The sequence below is a fragment of the Scyliorhinus torazame genome, chromosome 18, assembly GCF_047496885.1.
Source record: "Scyliorhinus torazame isolate Kashiwa2021f chromosome 18, sScyTor2.1, whole genome shotgun sequence".
NCBI lineage: Eukaryota > Metazoa > Chordata > Chondrichthyes > Carcharhiniformes > Scyliorhinidae > Scyliorhinus > Scyliorhinus torazame.
The window spans coordinates 112,005,649-112,028,452 of NC_092724.1; the positions used below are offsets into that span (position 1 = coordinate 112,005,649).

The following is a 22,804-nucleotide window of genomic DNA, read 5'->3' on the forward strand; positions in this document are numbered from 1 at the left end:
CATGATCTTATCGAATGGCAGAGCAGATTCAATGGACTGAATGGCCCAGTCCTACTCTTGTTCAAGGGATATGGGTCAAAGATGGGTCAATGGAGTTGAGGTACAGGTTAGCCATTGTCTAATTAAATGTCAGAACAGGCTTGAGGGGCTGAATGGCCTATTTCTATTCTTATGATTATTAAGTCAGGAAGATTTTTAGCAAAGTTATAATATTTCACATTTGTGCTATTTCTAAAACTGTAAAAGCCAAAAAGAAAGCCTATATAATCATTCACTGCAGTGCGATAACGACTTGGACCTTGAGTCTTCGATCAAATGATTTTCTGTGAAAAGTGAACCTGGGTCTTCGGGATTCTGTGAGAGGGCGTTTGTTTGATTTTCCTCACTTTGATTGACGCTAATAGAAACTGGAGGGGGAAAGATTTGGCAGAATTGCTGAAAACTGATCTGAAACAGAAGGTTTCATTGATGTTGAAGCAGTCTCTCCGAGACCAGCTAAGGAATCCGCACAACTCCGAAGAGACAGCCCAAATGATTGTGGCACCCCCTTGCTCAGTCAGATTAAAAACCCACGTGTTCTGCAAAATGGGCAGTGGCTCTCTCGATGCTCGTCAGGGTGTCCAGGGAAACAAAAGTCCGATAGCGCCCTTCGAAGCAGCATCAATATTTTTGACCCTGAACTTGCCCACCAAAGGTGACAGCTTCGGTCGGTTGATAGAATTTGCATTTTTTGTCCAGTGCCTTTCGTGACCTCAGCATCCAAAGAATTATCGCCACTGTTGTGATGCAGGAAATGTGGCAGCTGCACAGCAAGATCCCACAAGCAGCGACACAATTTCACCCAAAAGCTTCCTGCTGCAGCTGCAGGGTAGGGAGCTAGCTAAGGGTGGAATAAATGATAAAGATTGACGCATCGTACATTGGCCTGACTTTTGAGGTTCAATCACATCGTTCTGGGGTCATTAGTTTCTGATGCACGGTTTTTATACAGTTTGCAGTGTGTTTCAGAACAAGGTTCAGAACATCTAATGCTTTTCTCCCTGAGCTCTGTTAATACCCTATTTGGACTATCGGATGATTCCTTAAGTGACAACACGACACGAGTTCAGGGCTTTTCACATTCTCATGCACAATGTACTGTCGCTGAAATCCGCACAGCTCTCCCACCCCTGCCAAACATACAAATGGACAAGGCTATGTTTATTTTATTTTCTCGTACAGGATGTGACCGAACATGGGGAGAAAAAGTTCTAGTTTGATTTTTATTTTTATTCATTTTTTTCCTGAATTTTTTCCACTGAAGGGCAATTTAGCGTGACCAATCCATCTACCCTGCACATTTTGGATTGTGGGGGTGAGACCCATGCAGACACTGGGAGAATGTGCAAACTCAACACGGACAGTGACCCAGGGCCAGGATCGAACCCGGTTCCTCGGCGCTGTGAGGCAGCACTGCTAACCACTATGCCACCGTTCTGCCCTTTTATTTTTCTTCTGGGTTCCCCGGATTTTTTTTTAATTAATGGGATTTGGCCATCGCTGATGAGATTAGCAATTGTTGACCATCTGCAATTGCCCTTGAACTGAATGAAAGAGCAGGTAAGAGTTATCCCCATTGCTGTGGGTCACATGTAGGCCAGACCAGGTGATAACGGCAGGTTTCCTTCCCTAAAGGGCATTGGTGGTTTTTCCAACCATCGATAGTTTCCTGGTCACCATTATTGAGGCTTGCTTTAAATTATAGATTGTGAATAGGAAGAATCTGTGTGGAGTGAATGATCCATTGGGGAGATTATATTAAAATCCTGCATTGGATTGAGAGCGGGTGGCGAAGGTTTCTGAATTCCTGTTAGAACGTTAACACAAATCTGTTTGAATATCTTTCCACTGATGCTAAAAGTATACCACAAAATGGTAAGTATATGTACATGTCGAAGTCTCTGTGCATCAACAGTAGAGTCAACACAGACTTCCGACTTCAAGTTAACTAGGTCTCATTTATGTTTGTGGCCGGTGCCATGGGGTGGGGTTTTGTGACCCTTCCCACAGGTGGGATCATCTAGTCCCACCGAAGATGGCACCCACCCCCCAGCCCACCCCACCGCACCGCAGGGGTTTCCCAAGTGACAGCATGGCGGACGACACATACAGAACGGTGTGGACATCGGCGAGACCAGAAGATTCCACCGGCGGCCACTAGCAGTGTTGCCTCACGGCACCGAGGACCCGGTTAAGTCCCGGGTCACTGTCTGTGTGGAGTTTGCATATTCTCACTTTGCCTGCGAGGGTCTCACCCCCACAACCCAAATATGTGCAGGGTAGCTGGATTGACAGGGAGTTCCTGGCATTGTTTTTCACCTTCATTTCAAATCACGATATAAATGGTATTTATGGACAGTTACCATTTCGGATGCTGCTCTGGGATAACTTTACGACTACAGGTTGCCCTTCAAGCTTCTTTGTTCAACTCTTGCCCTTTGCTGCAAAGCGATTTCACTTCAGTTGTATTTAAACTGCAGTTACTACTGTTCTGCGTCACAATGGTACTACATTCAAAACTACTTCATTGGCTGTAAAGCACTTTTGTCCTGCTCAGCGTTCCGTCAAATGTTTTTTTTTTCCCAAGTGCACGGGTGACTTATTTAAGTCTGCAGCCTCTTTATTTTGTGGCCATGCGTTTATGGCAACTTGGGTTGGACCTAAACACCCTGTACTGGGACCTTTGGGAGTTTAAGCTTAAGAACCTTTCCGGTGTTTGAGAAAAACAACATCTGGATGCAAATTCTTGAACTTTAAATCTAGAGTCAACCTGGTACAATAGGAAAACGGAGTGAGGCGTCCTGCAGAACTGAGTTTTGCTTCACTTCTCCTCTGAGTCCTTGACTCTGTATTCACACTCCACACGGGTAGCATCAGCATAAAGTGAAAATGCTTCACACAGATGGAAAACGTGGAGGGCGAACCCAGCCTCGTGTAAATTAGTATGTCATGATTGAGGCTGTTTACTTAAGATGGTATATTTTACGTAAGAACGTATTTGGTAAATACTTTTAAAACAATGTTTTATGTATGTTGTATATTCTACAAAGAAACTTCTTCAGGAAGAAAAAATAAGAAGGCAAAGTCAGATCGAAGATATTAACACAGCGATCAATAAATTAAAAGAGAATGTTACTTCTATTAAAGTGAGTACCATTCTATCCTCTTCAGAAATGTTTCTAACCATTTGTTTGCTCCTTGGTTCTGGTTCTCTATGAATCTGTAAACCTTCCCTTCATTGACTAGGAAACAACATTCCAGGTGAGGTCTGACATCGATAAGCACTTTGGCGATCTCATCAACTGTATTAAAGAATCGCAGAGTATTGCGACAAACCTAATCGAGAGTGAGGAGGCTGTTGCCTTGGCCCAAGCCGACAGCATCCAGAGCTGGCTGAACCAGAGGTGCAGTGGACTGACCAGGAAAAGCGATGAGATAGACCGGCTGTTGAAATCTGACAATATTCAGCTCTTAAAGGTAAACCCAAGCTCCTTGACTGAAGCTTTTTTTTCAAATCTGTGTGTTTGCAACGCCTGAGGTCGACTGGTGCAAACTGTAGCTTTGAGGTCGATTGTAACTGAAATGTTGCTTCACAGCGCCAGGGACCTGGGTTTGATTCCCGGTTTGGGTCACTGTCTGTGTGGAGTCTGCACGTTCTCCCTGTGTCTGCATGGGTTTCCTCTGGGAGCTCTGGTTTCCTCCCACAAGCTCCGAAAGATGTGCTTGTTAGGTGAATTGGACATTCTGAATTCTCCCTCAGTGTATCCGAACAGGTGCCGTAGTGTGACGACTAGGAGATTTTCACAGTAACTTCATTGCTGTGTTAATGTATTAACATGATGTGGTGATGCCGGCAGTGGACTGGATTGGGCACAGTAAGAAATCTTACAACACCAGGTTAAAGTCCAACAGGTTTATTTGGAATCACTAGCTTTCGGAGCGCAGCTCCTTATTACGGGCCAGGGTTTATAGAACCCCGAAGTGTATCATGGAGTTCCTGTATCATGTATCATGACCCACAACTTTTAATAGATTTTGGTTATGGGGAGCACAACGGCCCACTCTACAGGTGTGATGCAACAGAGATCTAAAGTACTTTTAAAACAAAACAATGTTTATTCTATGAATCCAGTTCACATTTTATAAACGCACAGTAAACATCTTAGCAACTATCAACTCAAATACTCCCACCAAAGAATACAGTACTCTATAAGTAACCCTTAATCTTTCCCAGCAACATCCATGAGACAAATATCCCTTTTAACAATGCCAGCAGGTTAAAATTCTCTACTGAGAGCAGTTATCACTTTTAAATTAGCAAGTGATCTTAAGACATACTTTTCATACAGAGAGAGATCAAAATTACACCTTGTTTGGCTAGATGCAGCTCCAACTCTGAAAATGAAACGAAACACACACTGTGGTTGCCAGCTCAAAAACGAAAGTACAAACAGACAGCCCAGCTCCACCCACACTCTTGACATCACTGTAGCTGTTTGATAAACACCCATTTCTTAACTGTACTCTCACATGACATCCTTCATCAGGTTTCATCAGGCTTCACTCACCTGAGGAAGGAGCTGTGCTCCGAAAGCTAGTGATTCCAAATAAACCTGTTGGACTTTAACCTGGTGTTGTAACACTTCTTACAATGTATTAACAGACTGCTTACCTTTGTTCTGCTATTATTCTAACCATTCTAACCCCTTAATGGCCACTTTCAGCCCCCTTCTAAGTCATTATTATCACCATTTACAATCCCTTTGTCTTTTTGTCCATGACAAAACCATGGCTGGTTTAGCACAGTGGGCTAAATAGCTGGCTTGTAAAGCAGACCAAGGCCAGCAGTGCGGGTTCAATTCCCGTACCAGCCTCCCCGAACAGGCACCGGAATGTGGCGACTAGGGGCTTTTCACAGTAACTTCATTTGAAGCCTACTTGTGACAATAAGCAATTTTCATTTCTTCATTTCACATCTCTGTCAATCTCCACCTATCGCTGGTCCTCCATCTAGCCCCACCCCCACAACAGTATCAATCTGACCTGTATCCAGTTCTCTCTAGCTTTGACAAAGAGTCATCCAGACTCGAAACGTTAGCTCCCTTCTCTCTCCACAGATGCTGACAGCCCTGCTGAGATTGTCCAGTATTTTCTGTCTTTGATCAGAAATGTTACCGGGGAGTTTGGACTTCATGTTTAAATTGAGGAAGTCCATCGTTCAACGAGCAGAGAATTAAGTTAAATGATTACATTTCGAACATTTCCAGTCCTGATGAGAAGTCATCAACCTGAGACGGTTTTCTTTCGACAGATGCTGCCAGACCAGCTCAGTTTTTTTTTCAGCACTTGCTGTTTTTATTTAAGATTCCCAGCATCAGCAGTATTTTGCTTTCATTTAATGTAAGAAGTCTTGCCTTGTTTACACACTGCAGCTGGAGCAATGGCATGCCACACAGGGCCAGTCGGGTTGAGCGCAGAGCTTTTGTTAAAGTGAAGATTGGTTTTGGGCTGCTGCAGACGGGACCTGGATGATCCAAATGCCAAGCTACCTGAAAATACCCTTCCTCCACTATCTAGAATTCCTCCATCACTGTAAAGATGCAAATGTCTGTAGAAAATGTCCAGGCCTTCGAACGCAAAAACTACTTTTGCTGCCGTTGCAGGTATCTCGAGCTTGTGTCCAGATTCATCATCGATTGGGAAGTCTACATTCTGTTTACGTCCACTGTTAGGATCTGGGGAGGGAAACAAGACGCCATTCACTTAGGGACACATGTGACCTCTGGAAGCAGCGGAGTTTCAGTTGGCAGTGAGCTAGCGTTGTCGTGTAAGGCTCGGGTGGTTTCTTGGGTATTGAGAACAAGGTGTTTTGTATGAGGCAGAGTCATGCTGAGGGATTACTGTTACAATGTCCTGCTTCGTAGGAGTTTCAAGCTCCGGAGGAGATGGAGACAGATCAGGTATTACCCATGTTGGACACGGACATCGATAAGCAGCTCTCCAGTTTAAAGAGCGTTGTTGCCGAGATGACTAAAAATGTTATGCAGCAGCTGCACGAGGTCCACACGGAGAAGCTATCTGCAATCAAAGAAAATGGTTTGTATTTTCTTTGTTTTTGATTTTTGATTCTAATTTTTCTTCCTGTTTGCCCCCCTCCTGTGATGAAAGGGTTGCCTCTCACTCATTTCCATGGTTACCTACTGGCAGCCAATCTTCAGACCTGAAAGCCCACTTATTTCTGTGTGCTGGTAGGCCATGCAACTATGAAAGGCGTCACAGTCTAAACTGATCCTGATCGCAGTGGTGCCATACACAAACCCGCCCAGGCACCCTCCCCATCAGCACTATGGGTGTACTTGCATCACATGGGACTGCAGCGAATCACCACCACCACCTTCTCAAGGGCAATTAGCGAGAGCTGGCCTTGCCACCTACACTTGTATCCCAAGAAGAAATTTTTTTAAAAACACAGACACCGTTTTCATGAAGGATTCCTATTCAGTGACCAGGATTCGATCTTACCATTCCCTCACCCAGGGGTGCAGAGCCTAACCCTATTTCCATTTCCCTTTTCTCTTTCCCAGCAGAACTCGCCTGACATCAGTTAACTCAGCAAAAGACTAGGGTCTTCCTGCTCGATATTATGCCGGTCTCATTAATGAAATATTCATTGCTTCAAACCGCCATTATGACATTTGTGATGCATCCAGAAAGTGGGGAAAGTAAAATTATAAATGAACAGTTTGTGTTGCGAATGTTTCAATGCTGAAAAGTGCGACACTTTTTAACTTAGCAAACTGCATTTAATCTGCATGAACCAAGGTCTATTAAAGTCCATCACTGAACAGTGCCAAGTACATATTGTACATGCCTTGGTATAGGTCACTGTTTATTCTGTTTGTTGATCCGATGCTGACCTCTTGCATAAAACATTGTCCTTTTATGTTCCACTCCAAATTTCTGTTTAGTGAACATTATGCAATTTGCGAAAATGGATGTTGTCAGGTTTTTAGAGTCTTGACAACAATTATAACTCCGAGGTAATTCAAAGCAATTGGAAAAGCCTTTCCTTCTGTGTTTAACGAGCAATTTTCTTTTACTATTTGGCTTGCTTCAAGGTTGGTCTACCATTATTTTTCTCTGTTGCATTTCAGGTCCCTGGGCTAATAGTCAACATCCCAGACTACAACAGGCATGCAGTTCAACATCTGCAGCATCTCAACAAAAGAGTAAGGTTTCTTTTTGCTAACAAATACAATCAAACATATTTGTCAGCTTGGCTCAGTCTGCCACGGAGTCACTGCTGTCGCTTCAAGCCCCATTGCAAGACGTTAACATTAGGGTTGACACCGTGGTGCAGTAGACATAGACATAGAAAATACAGCACAGAACAGGCCCTTCGGCCCACGATGTTGTGCCGAACCTTTGTCCTAGATTAATCATAGATTATCATTGAATTTACAGTGCAGAAGGAGGCCATTCGGCCCTTTGAGTCTGCACCGGCTCTTGGAAAGAGCACCCTACCCAAACTCAACACCTTCACCCAACACCAAGGGCAATTTGGACATTAAGGGCAATTTATCATTGGCCAATTCACCTAACCCGCACATCTTTGGATTGTGGGAGGAAACCGGAGCACCCGGAGGAAACCCACGCAGACACGGGGAGGACGTGCAGACTCCGCACAGACAGTGACCCAAGCCGGAATCGAACCTGGGACCCTGGAGCTGTGAAGCAATTGTGCTATCCACAATGCTACCGTGCTGCCCTTGAGAACAAATAAATCTACACTATATCATTTAACCGTAATCCATGTACCTATCCAATAGCTGCTTGAAGGTCCCTAATGTTTCCGACTCAACTACTTCCACAGGCAGTGCATTCCATGCCCCCACTACTCTCTGGGTAAAGAACCTACCTCTGATATCCCTCCTATATCTTCCACCTTTCACCTTCAATTTATGTCCCCTTGTAATGGTTTGTTCCACCCGGGGAAAAAGTCTCTGACTGTCTACTCTATCTATTCCCCTGATCATCTTATAAACCTCTATCAAGTCGCCCCTCACCCCATCAGTACTGAGGAATCGCCGTGTTGTTGGAAGTGCCATCTTTTTAATGCCATTGAAACTGAAGCCAGTGTGGTGCAAAAGATCCCATGGCACTATTTGATGACAGGCAATGAATTCTCCTGATATCTTAGGCAACGTTCCTCCTGAAAGGCAGTAACACCTGAAGCAGATGTACCGTTTGTCGGACCTGCTGCAAATTGGTTTCCGTGTTTGTCGACATCACATCGATGAAGGTAGCATTTTACAGCACTGAAAGAGGCCATTCTGTCCAAATGGTCAACGCTGGTGTTTATGCTGCATTCTCACCTCCTCCCATGCTCTTTATCTAACTCAACCAACATGTCTTTCTATTCCTTTCACCCTCCTGTCGTTACCATAAGACATGGGAGCAGAATTAGGCCATTTGGCCCATCGGGTCCGCTCCGCCATTCAATCATGACTGATATGTTTCCCATCCCCGTTCTCCTGCCTTCACTCCATAACCTCCCTTCCCCCAATTGCACATTAAATCCATCCTATGGGAATTCCATGAATGTGGGAAGATGATATCGAAATGAAAGTTTTTAACCTTTAGTTTATATTTTTATAACATAAAACTGGATTAAAGTGGCTGATATTTGCATGACTCTTGCAGGTTTACAGACTGGTTGTGCACATTTGAGGTTCACTACGACCAGATTTGTAAGATACAAAATCTAATTTGGGGGCAAAAATTCCACAAAGTTGATGCTGTCTGGTCAGTTAGAGTTATTGGGCGGAATGTTCCTATTTTTACAGAATGCTGGTTGAGGCGGGAAAACCGAGTGTAGCTCTCCAGAGCACACCCATGTTTCCGCTCCAGGTTTTAGTTCAACTTGGGGGCGTGGCTCCAGCAGTCATTATGGGGGGCAGGGCCTAGATTTGGGCACCATCTTTAATGGGCACTCTAGCCTGTGATTAAAAATAAACTCCCTCAAACCCCGCAGACACGGGGGGACCTCTGCACTGACATTGGGGCAAACACCGCACTGACATCGTGTGACCCCCTCCTCCCCCAACCGCACTGACATCAAGGTTGTGGTGATAAGCATAAGCAATCATGTAAATAGTAATGTATACGACCTCCAACCAGCAGATGGCAGGAGAGAACAACCATGTGACACTGTTACCTCAGAGTCTGGAGATCGTCGTCATAGTGGATAGTCACATTGTAGTACCACGCAGATAATTTAGAATAGTCAGTAGTTTTTGATAATTTTCTTATGGCCACCTAACCCACGTTATCATTCAACAATAAACATTTAACTAGTCACAAACTAGACGTTCCCTAGTGCACTTCTTCCGACCGGCCAAGCACCAGAACGTGACAGGGTGACCTCACCCCCCAACCACACTGACATCGGGGTGACCCCCCCCCCCCCCCCCAGAACATGTAAGGGGAACCCCCCCTATCCCGACACTGCCACGCAGGTTGGCACAGCCACCCTGGCATGGGTTGGCACTGCCTGGGCATGTCCCTCTGCCCCAGGGGGTGATATTGACCTTGGCGCTCCCAGTGGGTTCTCCTCGACTGATTCCCGTTTTTAGTTACCTGTGGTAATCTTCACCGATGTGAAGATCCCGCCGGGTGGAGGACTGGAAAATGCCATCCGAAGTTTCAGTTCATGGGAATCTTGAACCTGCGCACTGAAAGAGTTCCAAGGAGAGAATTCTGCAAGATACCCTGAATGTAACATTTAATAGAAAAGTAAATGTTTATGATACTTGATGTGTTGTCAAATAAAAATCACGTGGAGCTTCACATTTAACTTGATTTCCATTCCAGATGATTGCCAATCCACATCATCTACTAGTCTTTGTGGCGCTCCTCAACCATTAGTAGCATCTCTCCCTCGGGGCTTTTGGCCAATTCCAGCTCCTCCGATAACTGGTGAGGAACATATAATAATTGAATGTATGATGCTGAATATCACGACAGTGAGTCCCCACTCAATACTGACTCAGTCAATGTTATTTCTCTATAACATCAGTTACAAAAAAGGTCTATGTAGCCGTTTAATGTTATGATGTTCACTATTGTTTGTGACAGACTTCCTGTGCTGACCACATGCGCACAGGGGACTTTTCTCCCATTTTCCCCTGTGTTGTTGGGGAAAATGTTCCACCATTTGGGAGTTGGGAGGGACCTCTTCTGTTGCTTCTCTTCCCCTGCTCTTCTGCAGGACTGCAGTCCAAAACTCAGTGTCCGCTGACAGCACCGATGACTTCTTCAGCCGGTATCCTCTTCCCCTCTGCTCCCGCCCTTGCTCTCCTTCCAGCCCTTGGCCCTTCTTCCAATGGCTCCCATTTTCTTCCCCACCCCCTGTTCTCACCTTTTCAAGTCCCTGGTGTCGGTTGCTGATACCTTGGACCTCTTCAGCCCGTTCCTCTGGCCCCTCACTCCCGTTCCTGCTCTCAGCCAACTTTGAAGACCTGGGGCTTCTTCAGCAGCCCCATGAGCTGACCAACCTCTGCCACTAGATGGAGCCAGGGCACCCTGAAACCATGATGTGGAGATGCCGGCGTTGGACTGGGGTGAGCACAGTACGAAGTCTTACAACACCAGGTTAAAGCCCAACAGGTTTGTTTCGATGTCACTAGCTTTTGGAGCGCTGCTCCTTCCTCAGGTGAATGACCACATACCTCTTCATTCACCTGAGGAAGGAGCAGCGCTCCGAAAGCTAGTGACATCGAAACAAACCTGTTGGGCTTTAACCTGGTGTTGTAAGACTCCGTACCCTGAAACCAGGCAGCGAATTAGTATAATTCTTATTTACATTTGTACTGTTTCTTTTTGATATTTAAAATTTATTTTGTTTTAAGTTATTGGGTTTATGAATGTAGGCATTTAGGAATGTATGGTACTTTCAACTTATGCTTTAATGCTGTTTTTTCCTGAGGAGGAAGGGAAAACCTGATCTGCTTAAAGAACCTTTCAGGAATACAACCGCAGCATTAAGTGAGGAATTATTGTCTATAAAGGGAAGATGGTGGTGTAGTGGTAATGGCACTCGACTAATAATCCAGAGGTCTGGGTGAATGCACAGGGGATCAAATCTCACTGTTGACAACTGATGAAATTTAAACTTAATTAATACATTCAATTAATTTTTAAAAATTAGAATTGAAAGCTAGTTTCCGTAATGGTGACCATGACTCCTTCATTGATCGCTGAAAAAACCCAACTGCCTCGTTAATGTCTGTTTAGGGGAAGAAATCTGCCATCCTTATTCGATCTGGTCTACATGTGACTCCAGACGCACAGCAATGTGGTTCACAGCCCTGAAGTGTAATTAGGGATGGGTAATAATTACTGACCTTGCCAGCGATGGTCATATCCCATGAATGAATAAATAAGTATATGAGAATAAATATTCACATTGCTTGGTGCTACTGGTATCATAGAATACCCACAGTGCAGAAGGAGGCTATTTGACCCATCGAGTCGGCACTGACTCTCTGAAAGCCGAAAGAACACCCTACCTCGGCCCACTACCCCACCCTATTCCCGTAATCCCACCTAACCTTTGGACATTAAAGGGCAATTTAGCAAGGCCAATCTGCCTAACCGGCACATCTTTGGACTGTTTGGGGGGGGGGGGGTGGGGGGGGGGGGGGGGAACTGAGGCACCCGGAGGAAACCCATGCAGACACGGCAAAAACATGCAAACAACACACAGATGGTCACGCAAGGCCAGAATTGAACCCGGTTCCCTTGTGCTGTGAGGCAGCAGTGCCACTGTGCCGCCAGGACTCTGAAGAAGAATCATGTTAGACTCAAAACGTTAACTCTGTTTCTCTCTCCACAGATGCTGCCAGATCCACTGAGTTTATCCAGCATTTTCTGTTTTTATTTCAGATTTCTAGCATCCATAGTATTTTGCTTTTATTGTCCACTTTAAGTCCTCAGTTTGCAGAATTTCTGTGTCTTTTCGTCAATTTTCTAATGTCGTTATTGTGTATCTGTTATTTTAACTTCTTGAATTTTGCGTGTTGGGGGGGCGGGGGGATCGTTGATTGATCTCCCCGTGGTGCTTGTAGAGTACGACTTCCCGTATTGAGCAGGTGGAGGCTTGTCCGATAGGGACTTTAAATGCTGTAAACCAGACCCGGACCGGGGTTCCCAGTGCTAATGTTGTACAGTGTGGCTGTGGCTACTCTTTTTATTTTTCAGAATAAACCCTTGATTTCCTTAGCCTGGCCTCCGCTGGAGTTATACATTAATGCCCCCCCCCCCCCTCCCCCCCCCCGCCCACCCTTATTGTATGCACCCTTGGTAAATTTAATTTGGCAGGTGTCAACATTCATAGATAGAAAAGTAATATATAAATAACAATTAGCACAATAATTTGCAATCAACCTTCTCTGCATTGGATTCATATTCCATGAGCAGATATTACGATTTTAATGGAAGGTTAATACACAAATTAATGTTTTCTTTGAACATTATGAAGTATTTATTCAATTATATCATGCAATTGTATTTGGATTAAATCTGGTAATTAGAAATATGTATTAAAAAGAATCTTGTGTCTCCCTGCACTTCCCGTGTCAATGAATTCTATATATTTATAATGAAAACTATTTATGTAAGCTTGTCCCACTATAATTATGCCCTCCTACAAGTGGTGGCACTGCAGGAACTTAGTTTTGGGTTGCTTACCTTCTTGGCCTGTTGAATTTCAGCCAACTCCACTTTCCAAGGCACCATCAGTTTTGTCACCGTGTATAAAAACAAGGACAGAATCAAAGGTTTTAAAATGGTGCTTGGAATCCACTACATGAGCTAGTTCAATCTATCACCTTTCAACTCATGTCCCCTCGGACTGATCTGTTCCCTGTAAGAACACTATTCACGATGCCCTATGCTGCTCTTGCTCATGTTTTTGCTTTGTTTCGCCCCTTGTTCCGCACTGTAACCAATCACTGGTTGTCGATGTACCATTTGTCAATGTTCTCTGTTGATTATTCTTTTGTCTACTATATACGTACTGTGTACGTTCCCTCGGCCGCAGAAAAATACTTTTCACTGTACTTCGGTACATGTGACAATAAATCAAATGTAAAAAAAATCAAAAAATCAAATCAAGACTGCCCTTGGCTTTTGCTCCCTATTTGCAATGTCAGAAAAGAGCAACTGCTGAAAACTAGCAACAAAAAGCAAGCTAATACTATATTTTTGTGAGTTGAGCATGGCATATAGTTCAGGATAATGGCCTGGATTTCGCCAATGGTGATAAAGAAATGGCACTTGCTGACAGCTGCCCACAACATTTTTTGCAGTCTTTACTAGAGCACAAACTTGGTCCAATCCAATTTGTGGTCCAGTGCGATCCCTCTAGAAGAGGTGCGCAAAACATCGATTGGGGCTGACTGGCCGGTCGGGAACAAGTTTCTGGTTGACCGTGCACTTTCTGCGCACTGTCATTCAGTGCATGTGCTTTCTGCGCACTGAGCCTACGCACCTTTAAATAGGCGAGGATTACGGAATGTGAAAACCAGAATGATGGTCAAGAACCAGATCCAACATCAGCGGAACAAAATCGCTCAACAATTTTCATTTAGATGGCATATTTAACACAGCAAATTATCCCAACATGCTTCACACCAGTGTAATCAGACAAAAATGAACACCAAACCAGAGGAGGAGATAACAGGAGCTGTACTGACTTAGCGGGTTTCAACCAAGGTGGTGGTAAGAGATATAAAATTGACCTTAGGAGAGAGAGAATGATGTTGAAGTCTTCTGTAGGGCAGCAGGTGGCAAAGAGGTTATCACTGCTGCCTCACAGCGCCAGGGACCCGGGTTCAGTTCTGCCCTTGGCTGACTGTGTGGAGTTTGCACTTTCTCCCCGTGTCTGCGTGGGTTGCCTACGGGTGCTCCGGTTTCCTCCCACAGTCTGAAGATGTGCAGGTTAGGTGGATTAGCCATGGCTAAATTTCCCTCAGTGTCCAAAGGTTGGGTAGGGATAGGGCAGGGGATTGGCCTAGGTGGGGTGTTTTTTTGGAGGGTTGGTGCATACTCGATGGGCCGAATGGCCTCCTTCTGCACTGTAGGGATTCTATGATTCTTACTTTGCTAATACACAACCATGTATAATTGGGGACAAGGAGAACTGAATGGGGTTAGGCAGGGTAATTCAATGCTCTGGGTCAAGGACTAAAATAGATTTGAATGGAACAGCATAGGCTACTTTGTAGGTCCTTCCCCTGTTGGCTGCGAACATCATGTGGAATACAAGAAGCCTTTACTCTAGTATTGTAAGATTTTTATCCTGAGGTCGCAACCCAATTTCTGATGAGTAAGGATCCACAGCACAAAACTGCCCTCACTTATTTGCATTCATGTTAAAACTAAAAGACATCCTGGATGGATAGAACAAGTGCCAACTGAATATTACACAACACTAACCCTTCGCTACTTCGGGTACAGATGCATGTTCTATCACAGGATTTGTAATCTGGAGGCAAGAGTTTAAAATCACATTAAGCAGTTGGAGAGTTTATGGTCAGTGAATTAAACCAGGTTAAAATTCTGGAACCGGTGACCAAAAAAGTACCAGATTGTTGTTAAAAATCCACCTACTTTACTAATGCCTTTTAGGGGAGGACCTTTGTACATAATAGTGTGCAAGAGTGTTTGTGTTGCATTTTTCTTATCCATAGATAGGCAGTACAAGGCCTATATTGTGCAGCATGTTTGAATGTCCCTGTGGGGGAGGGTGGAAAGACTGCACTGGAGGATCGTTAGGATGACTGTCAAAAAAATAGATCTCGGGCAGCACGGTGCTGCAGTGTTTAGCACTGTTGCTTCACGATACCGAGCACCTGGGTTTGACCCCATGTGGAGTTTGCACATTCTCCCCGCATCTGCGTGGGTCTCATCCCCATATACAAAAAAAGATGTGCAGTTGAGGTGGATTGGCCACGCTAAATTGCCCTTTAATTTGAAAAAAAGAATTGGATACTCTAAATTTATAAAAAGCAAAAATAGATCTCAAATCACGAAAGTCTGGGCACCCATGCTCGACAGCGCATCTGCAAACAGGCAAAGAAATGCCTCTTCAACCAATTAAATTGAAGAATCCACATGAAACAACCAGGGCTTATGAAGCAGGAAATATGATTTAGATTTAAATAATGTATAGAAAGTGAAATATAGAAGGGATTAATCGAAGAGATAAGAGGTAGTTGGAACACGCAAACGCAAAGTTTAAAGAAACTTCTGAGAGAATGAGACTCCACATTTGTAAAATTAATTTTCCAGGATCAGAGAGGTCAGTTTAAGTAATTATCACTTGTCCCGGCACTAAATCTCATACTCCTGAATGAACTGTCTCTAATTTTTTCTGTTGTCTTTAGTGAGGAACTACAAGGCAAGGTTATGCCATTGCATTTGGATCAGTGCTCAGTCTATTGAGGACTGCAATATCTCTCCTGTGGAGGAACAGGATATATCTGCCGATAGCTTCTAGATTTCCACATTTCGTTGCACATAAGCGGTTGTGAGAATTTGCCAATTACGTAGATACCTCAGGAATTCACTGGATTTTAAGTCACATCTTAATTATTTTTTTTTCTTAACTTTTTATAAGTGTTTGTTTTGTAAGAAAGAACATTTATTTTACTGTTTCAGCTGATTTCCAGTCCATGCCAAATCCTGGCGCTCATCAACAACCTTTAATACCATCTCCGGGTCTTTGGGCAATGGTAACTCCTCAGATAAATGGTAAGGAGCTCTGCAGTTATTAGTGTTGGCCATGAAGTGTGTGTTGTTTAGCCCTAAGATTACAGTGCAAATGGTGGTGGGAGGTGCTGCTGAGACATCACCTGTGGGAATTGGGTTTAAATCCATCCAACACATAGCCTGTTATGCCTGTAAGAATTTTACATGCAGTGTCTTTCAGAAGTCTCTATTCAGCCCCTGGCGGGCATGAACTTGGAAGAACGGAACCACTTCTGTTTCAGCACTAAATGTCTGACGGAGACATACAACATGATGGCTGATGTGAGAAATGGAAAATATAAAATTGGTGTTTTAGCAGCACCATGACGAGTATAAAAATGTACTGGGAAATGAAAGCTGCAATGCCAGAGAAACACTTACTGCCAAATTTCTTTGAAATATGAATCTACCAATATCACTTCTGTAAGCAGAATCCAATAAATGTCATCATATATTCCAATACAAATGGCTTTCTTTATATCAAAAACTTAAAAATCCAAATAAAACATTCCTCTTTATGATATAATTTGTTTCCCTGCTGTCTGTTGTGGGCTGTTTACATGATATAGCTGTATACATGTCCTGACTGTTGAAGTATTGTAGAGAAACATTGAGGTATGACTACATGGAGTGGAGAGAATGTGCATTTCCATCCCATTGTGGCATATTATTTAATGATGTGTTTGACATAATTCATCACGTTGTTAATAATTGATGTGATGTGTACTTTTCAAATGGAGTGTAATACAGGGGAACAATGCCTTACAAAATCTCCATTAAACAGCAGATACAGTTCAAGTCATGTCCCACATAAAATGGTACATAAATTTATAACCTGTTCAGAGCTGGGGTGTAACTAGGAAGTTCTCAATTCTCTGAACTTTTGGATGTGGGGCAAAATCAAGGAAACATACACAAAACGAAAGCAGGAATAAGCCAGCATTTGGCCGTCTGTACACCGTTTTTTTGGTTCAAGCTTCAAGGGGAGTCTGGGCTACAGTTTGAGACAATATCAAGGCTGTCTTAATAATAATAATAATCTTTATTGTCACAAGTAGGCTTACATTAACTGTGCAGTGAAGTTACTGTGAAAAGTCCCTAGTCACCACACTCCGGAGCCTATTCAGGTACACAGAGGGAGAATTCAGAATGTCCCAATTATCTAACAGCACGTCTTTTGAGACTCGTGAGAGGAGCACCTGGAGGAAACCCACGCAGACACAGGGAGAACGTGCAGTCTCCACACAGTGACCCAAGCCGGAAATCGAACCTGGGACCCTGGAGCTGTGAATCAACAGTGATACCCACTGTGCTACCATGCCGCCCTATGACTATTTTGAATTAAATGTACATGATTTAGAAAGCCAGCATGTTTGTGTGTGTGTGTATATAATACATATATTTATATAAGAAACTTTTTGTTTCTTGTCTTTTAGCTGCTTTCCAGTCTTTGCCAAATGATGCTCACAGGCTCATATCTTGGCCCTCAGCAACCCCAATAGGCAACGCTAATGGTCTTAGGGGGCTCCCAGGCAACCAACAAAGGGGTAAGAATGGAAACATTTTGTTTGGAGAGTAAACACCACAAACGCATAAAGGAAGACTTGCATTTATTTAACAGCTTTCACCACCTCAGGACGTTGCAAAGCGCTTTACATCGAAGGAAATACACCCAAGGTGCAGTTACTATTGTTACGTAGGAAAGGCAAAAACCAGCTTGCGCACAGCAAGATCAAACCAACAGCGGCGAGATAATGACCAAATCGTCATTTGCTTTAGCGATGTTAGTTGAAGAGTCCATTTTCAAGCCAGGACATTTGGGGGACTTGCTCGCTTTTTTTCCCCTCAAAATAGTGTCAATGATCTAAACCAGAGATGGTAGCTGGGGCCTCGCTTTCGCATTTCACCTGAAAAATGGCACCTTTGACAGCGCAGCCCTCCCACAGTACTACACTGGAACAAGAGCTTTGGTGTGGGATTTGAGAGCGCTGTCACTGAACTAAGGCTGACACTGTACAACTTTGACCATGCAAACACCAAAAGAGCAATTCGAGTAGAGGCTACATCATGGTCAGTGTTTAAAACAGAACTTGCAATTGAAGTGATCAGAATATATCCAATTGGAGATATTCAGTTGTCAGCGTAATGTATTTGTATTGCGTTTATTTACATATTTAGCTGAAACGGTAGATGTTTGTGTTGTTGAGCAATATTTTCCTAGCTGTTAGCTACGAGCTCACCCCTGACTTTCTCTAATCTCCTGAGCGGCACAAACCCCTGAACTCTGTGCAGGGAATGGGACTAATAGCAATATGCCAGTGCAGACATGATGGGCGAATGGCCTCCTTTTGTGCCATATCAAGTTCGGCCAAGTATTCTTATTGCCCCATTTTATTGGTGTTCCATTTTAAAATATTCAAGACCAGTTCAGACCAGTATTCTTATTTCCTGGTATGACTGTTTATTTCCTTCTGGCTACGATCCTGTACCAATTTGTTTCCTGTCTCACTCTCTCTCCTCTCCTTTAAGTTGCCCTTTAATATATACTTTGAGCAAACTTTGGTCACCTGTCCTGATATCTCCCTTTCTTTGTGTAATTTTGACTCATTACACTCTTGGGAGGCGCTTCAGGAAGTCTTGCCACATTAGAAAAGGCTATATGAATGAAAATTGCTGATGTTGTCGTTATCATACATTATGGTACGTATGTACACGTGATTATTCGTACAAATTTCCCAATTTTTTGTGGAAATTAACTTCTGTGATTGAAGGCACCAATGTTTTCTAAAGATTGTTCACCCTAGAACAGTAGATCCCAGCACCAAAGAAATAGAACCAGTTGACGCCATTGGCGTCAGGATAATAAATATTAAATAGTAAATTAATTGGATTCCCAATAGCATTCTTAATGATTGAACTACTTCGCCATGCTTGGTGAGACAACTTGTAACCAGAGGCCGCAACCTGAACATTTCTGAAGGATTCTCGGGACCCGCGAAAAAGGGTCATAAACTTTGAACTCTTATTGTATTGCCAGCTTTCAAGCCTGGAAACATCCTTCTTGTGTTTCAGGAATGGTAATGAGTGGCCGTTATACCATTGCTCCTTGTAGAGCTCCTCTTGTCCTCCCAACAATACCTCTACCACCTCAGGTTAGGCACCAGGTATGAACAGTCTTTGGAATATTGTTTTCCAGCAGTATGATTAATTTTAGTTTGCTTTGCTATGTTTCATGTTGGTTCAGTGAGATGATTTCAGTTACACTTTTTAATGCCAGGACAGTTCAGAATATTTTGAACCTTTACACTTGACTGATACGGAGGAGGGTCTTTATTTAATATGGATCTTGAATATTGCTGAAAAGCGAGCCAAAGCTTTTTGTCTTGCACCTATCAGGAGAAATACAAGAGTGCTAAATTTCAAACAATCACCACAATTTATACTGAAGGAAAAAAGGGTGCTTGCTCACTGGTTGACAATTGACTCTGGATTGGTCATGTAGAAATCAATGGGGGAACGATAGACTCCCCAGGTTCCTGAGTAACTCAAAAAAGTCACAACGCTTGAACATATTCCTTTTGTTTGCAAATGTTGCGATGTGTGTTGCTTCTCTCAAGCACAAATGAGCTATGTTGTGAGCTCATAAGATTAAAGCAAATTACTGCAGATGCTGGAATATGAAACAAAAACAGAAAATACTGGTCTGACAGCATGAAGGGAGCCGATGTTTTGTGTCTGGATTGCTTTTTTTCACAGCTGGAGAGAACGGGAAATAGGGTCAGATTTGTACTGTTGTGGGGGCATGGATCGGTGGGGCTGGATAGGGGGCCAGCGGTAGAATCATAGAATTTACAGTGCAGACGAGGCCATTCGGCCCATCGAGCCTGCACTGGCCCTAACAAAGAGCACCCTACTCAAACCCACATCTCTACCCATTCCTGTAACCCAATAACCACCATTTAACCTTTTTGGACACTAAGGGCAATTTATCATGGCTAATCGACGTAACCCCCACATCTTTGGACTGTGGGAGGAAACCGGAGCACCCCGAGGAAACCCATGCAGACACGGGGAGAACGTGCAGACTCCACACAGACAGTGACCCAAGCTGGGAATCGAACCTGGGACCCTGGAGCTGTGAATCAACTGTGCTAACCATTATGCTACCGTGCTGCCCTTAATTGGTGGAGATTGACAAAATGGCACGGACAGAAAGACCAAAGGAATGTAAATGGGAGTGCTTAAGGCTAAGATGGGGATTGTATGTTGTGAGCTCAACTGATTATCTTAAATTGGTCATTAGTGTGGTTATAAGCATACTCAGAATTAGTCAGCATGTGCTGCCCAATCCCAACCATGGCATCATATCGATGAGTAGACATTTTGTTTTGTACTGATAGACAATCTATAACCTTTCTGATTAGACACATAGGGCGGGATTGCCGACGCCGATTTCGTAATCGTCGATCGGGCGGAGACTCCCTGTTTACGACTGAATCGGGGTCGGCGCCTGTTTTTGGATGCTCCGCCTCCTCCAAAATGGTGTCATTGAGGGATACATGCCTTCGGGATGGCCTCAGAATGTTACCCGAAGGCCCTCCCCCGATGCCTTGCCCCCGATGGGCCGAGTTCCCGACCGCGCGGGACACATGCGGACTCAGCAGTCGGGAACCGGCTGTGGCAGCTGTGGACTGGGTTCAGCGCTGCCACAGTCCTCTGGGAGCTGTGCCGCTGGCCGGGGGGGTGGGGGGGGGGCTTTGGCGAGGGCTGGGGAGTGGTCCGGGAGTGACGAGGGGGTGACTTGGAGGGCTGTATTTGGCAGGTCGAGTCCGTGCTTGACCAGCGCCATGTTGTACGGCGTGACCGCTGGAGGTCGTCGCTGTGCGCATGTGCGGCCATGGACCTGGCCGTTTATATTGGGAAAGCCGTGTGTTTTACGTGGCGCGACTGCTGGCCCCTCACCGGTCGGAGGATTGGTGCTGGGGCCTCGCTGATTTTTCCCACGTAAAACACCACGGATCCTCCGGACATAACTCCAAAATTGGAGAATCCAGCCCACAATTTCTGAACATGGACGGGATTCTCCGAAAACTGGCGCAATTGCCGGGGACCGGCGCCAAAACGGCATGGATCACTCCGGCGTCGGGCCCCCCCAAATGGCGCAAAGTCTCCAGGCCCGAATCGGCTAGCAGCGGCGTGACGCCATTCGCGATGGCGTCACCCGCCAAGCAGCCTCACAGCACATAAGACGCAGCCCCCTCCCCCCCCCCCCCCCCCCCCCCCGAAGACCCGCTAAGATGGCCACCCGCTGCGCAGCCATGGGGTTCCAGGAGCGTTCCTGGACGCAGTACAGCAGTGGAGGGAGGCCCTGTACCCCGGGCATGGCAGCAGGGTCGCCCCATGCCTCAGCTGGCGCCTGTGGAGGGAGGTGGCAGAGGCCGTCAGCGCTGTGGCTGTGACACCAAGGACAGGCACCCAGTGCCACAAGAAGGTGAACGACCTCGTCAGGGCAGGCAGGGTGAGTACCCCCCCCCCTTCCGATGTGCGGCACACCCCCAGGTGCAACTAACCCTAACGCTAGCACAACCCTAACCCTAATGTGCTGCGCATCTCTGCCAATGTACGTGCAACCACTGGCGTGCATTCATACACCTGTCTAACACTGTTGCCCTTTACCCCTGCCACCCACCCACCCGCCTCCCACAGGAGAAGCGCGCACACAACAACAGGGAGCGTGAGAGGACTGGAGCGGGCCCAGTTGATGAGAGACCACTCACCGTTCATGAGGAAAGGGCCCTGGAACTGGCAGGCGGACCTGAGGACCGGGAGGCTGCCGATGCAGAGGTCGGGGGCCCACCAGCAAGTGAGCCACCCACGGCCCCTCCTCTATATCCTCCATACCTCCCCCTCCCCCATATCCCTCCTCCCCCGATCATCCCCTGCATGTCTAACCATGCATGCTGTATTGTGTATTGCAGGACCAAATGCCGAGGCACCCATCCCCGCGGATGCCGACTGCCCGCAGAACGCCCCACGGTGGCCACGAGAGAGGGCGAGACCTGGCCCCTCTGGCATGCGACCCCCGCATGACGCCCCAGGGTGGCCACGAGAAAGGGAGAGACGCGGAGCAACAGGCGATGTGCATCCCATCGATCGCGCCGTGGACCATGGGAAAACCGGCCACGGCAGAGAAGCCCACGGCCCGGGCATCCTGGCTGGCCCGGTCCACAGTGAACCGGATGTAGTGGTCCACAATGGCATAATGGGCGTCTATCACTGTCCGGATGCACCGATGTCTGCGAGATGCCGGACAGGTCCTCACTCGGCGCCTGGAATGACCCCGTGGCATAAAAGTTCAGGGCCACCATAAGCTTGACGGACACGGGGAGAGGGTGTCCTCCCCCAGTGCCACACGGTGTCAGGCGTGCCAGCATGTGACAAATGTGTGCCACGGTTTCCCGGCTCATCCGAAGTCTCCTCCTGCATTCCCGGTCTGTGAGGTCCTGTTACGACAAACGGGGCCGGTACACTTGGGGCCTCCGGGGCCTCGCCGTGGCGCCACAACGTCCTCCTCCCTCTCCTCGTGCTCCTCCTCCTCTTCGTGCTCCTCCTTCTCCTCGTCCTATCCGGCGGGTTGCCCTCCAGCCTGGGTGGCTGCTGCCTGCTCCTCTGCGGCAGCCTGCGCCGCCTCTTTGGCACGCTCCTCCTCCTCCTCCCCTCCCCGGCACTGACCTCCCCTCCCCGGCACTCTCCCCCCTTTCTGGCACTCGCTCTCAACCCCCCTCCCCGGCACTCAGTCCCCCTCCCCGGCACTCAGTCCCCCTCCCCGGCACTCAGTCCCCCTCCCCGGCACTCAGTCCCCCTCCCCGGCACTCACCCCCCCTCCCCGGCACTCGCACTCACCCCCACCTCCCCCCCGGCACTCTTTCCCCCCCCCCAACAGCCGCCCTCC

At 46.0% G+C, this 22,804-nt stretch overlaps 1 protein-coding gene across 2 annotated transcripts in view; it reads left to right on the forward strand.

Moving 5' to 3' along the window:
• LOC140395422 (E3 ubiquitin/ISG15 ligase TRIM25-like) overlaps nucleotides 1-22,804 on the forward strand; it is a 45,519-nt gene that overhangs the window by 6,709 nt on the left and 16,006 nt on the right. For both annotated transcript variants that reach the window (XM_072483154.1, XM_072483155.1), the window contains exons 2-9: nucleotides 3,090-3,185; nucleotides 3,286-3,516; nucleotides 5,964-6,135; nucleotides 7,194-7,268; nucleotides 9,913-10,017; nucleotides 15,763-15,855; nucleotides 17,289-17,399; nucleotides 18,925-19,016. In XM_072483154.1, the coding sequence (XP_072339255.1) occupies nucleotides 3,090-3,185; nucleotides 3,286-3,516; nucleotides 5,964-6,135; nucleotides 7,194-7,268; nucleotides 9,913-10,017; nucleotides 15,763-15,855; nucleotides 17,289-17,399; nucleotides 18,925-19,016 (975 nt within the window). The remainder of the gene's footprint in view (nucleotides 1-3,089; nucleotides 3,186-3,285; nucleotides 3,517-5,963; nucleotides 6,136-7,193; nucleotides 7,269-9,912; nucleotides 10,018-15,762; nucleotides 15,856-17,288; nucleotides 17,400-18,924; nucleotides 19,017-22,804) is intronic.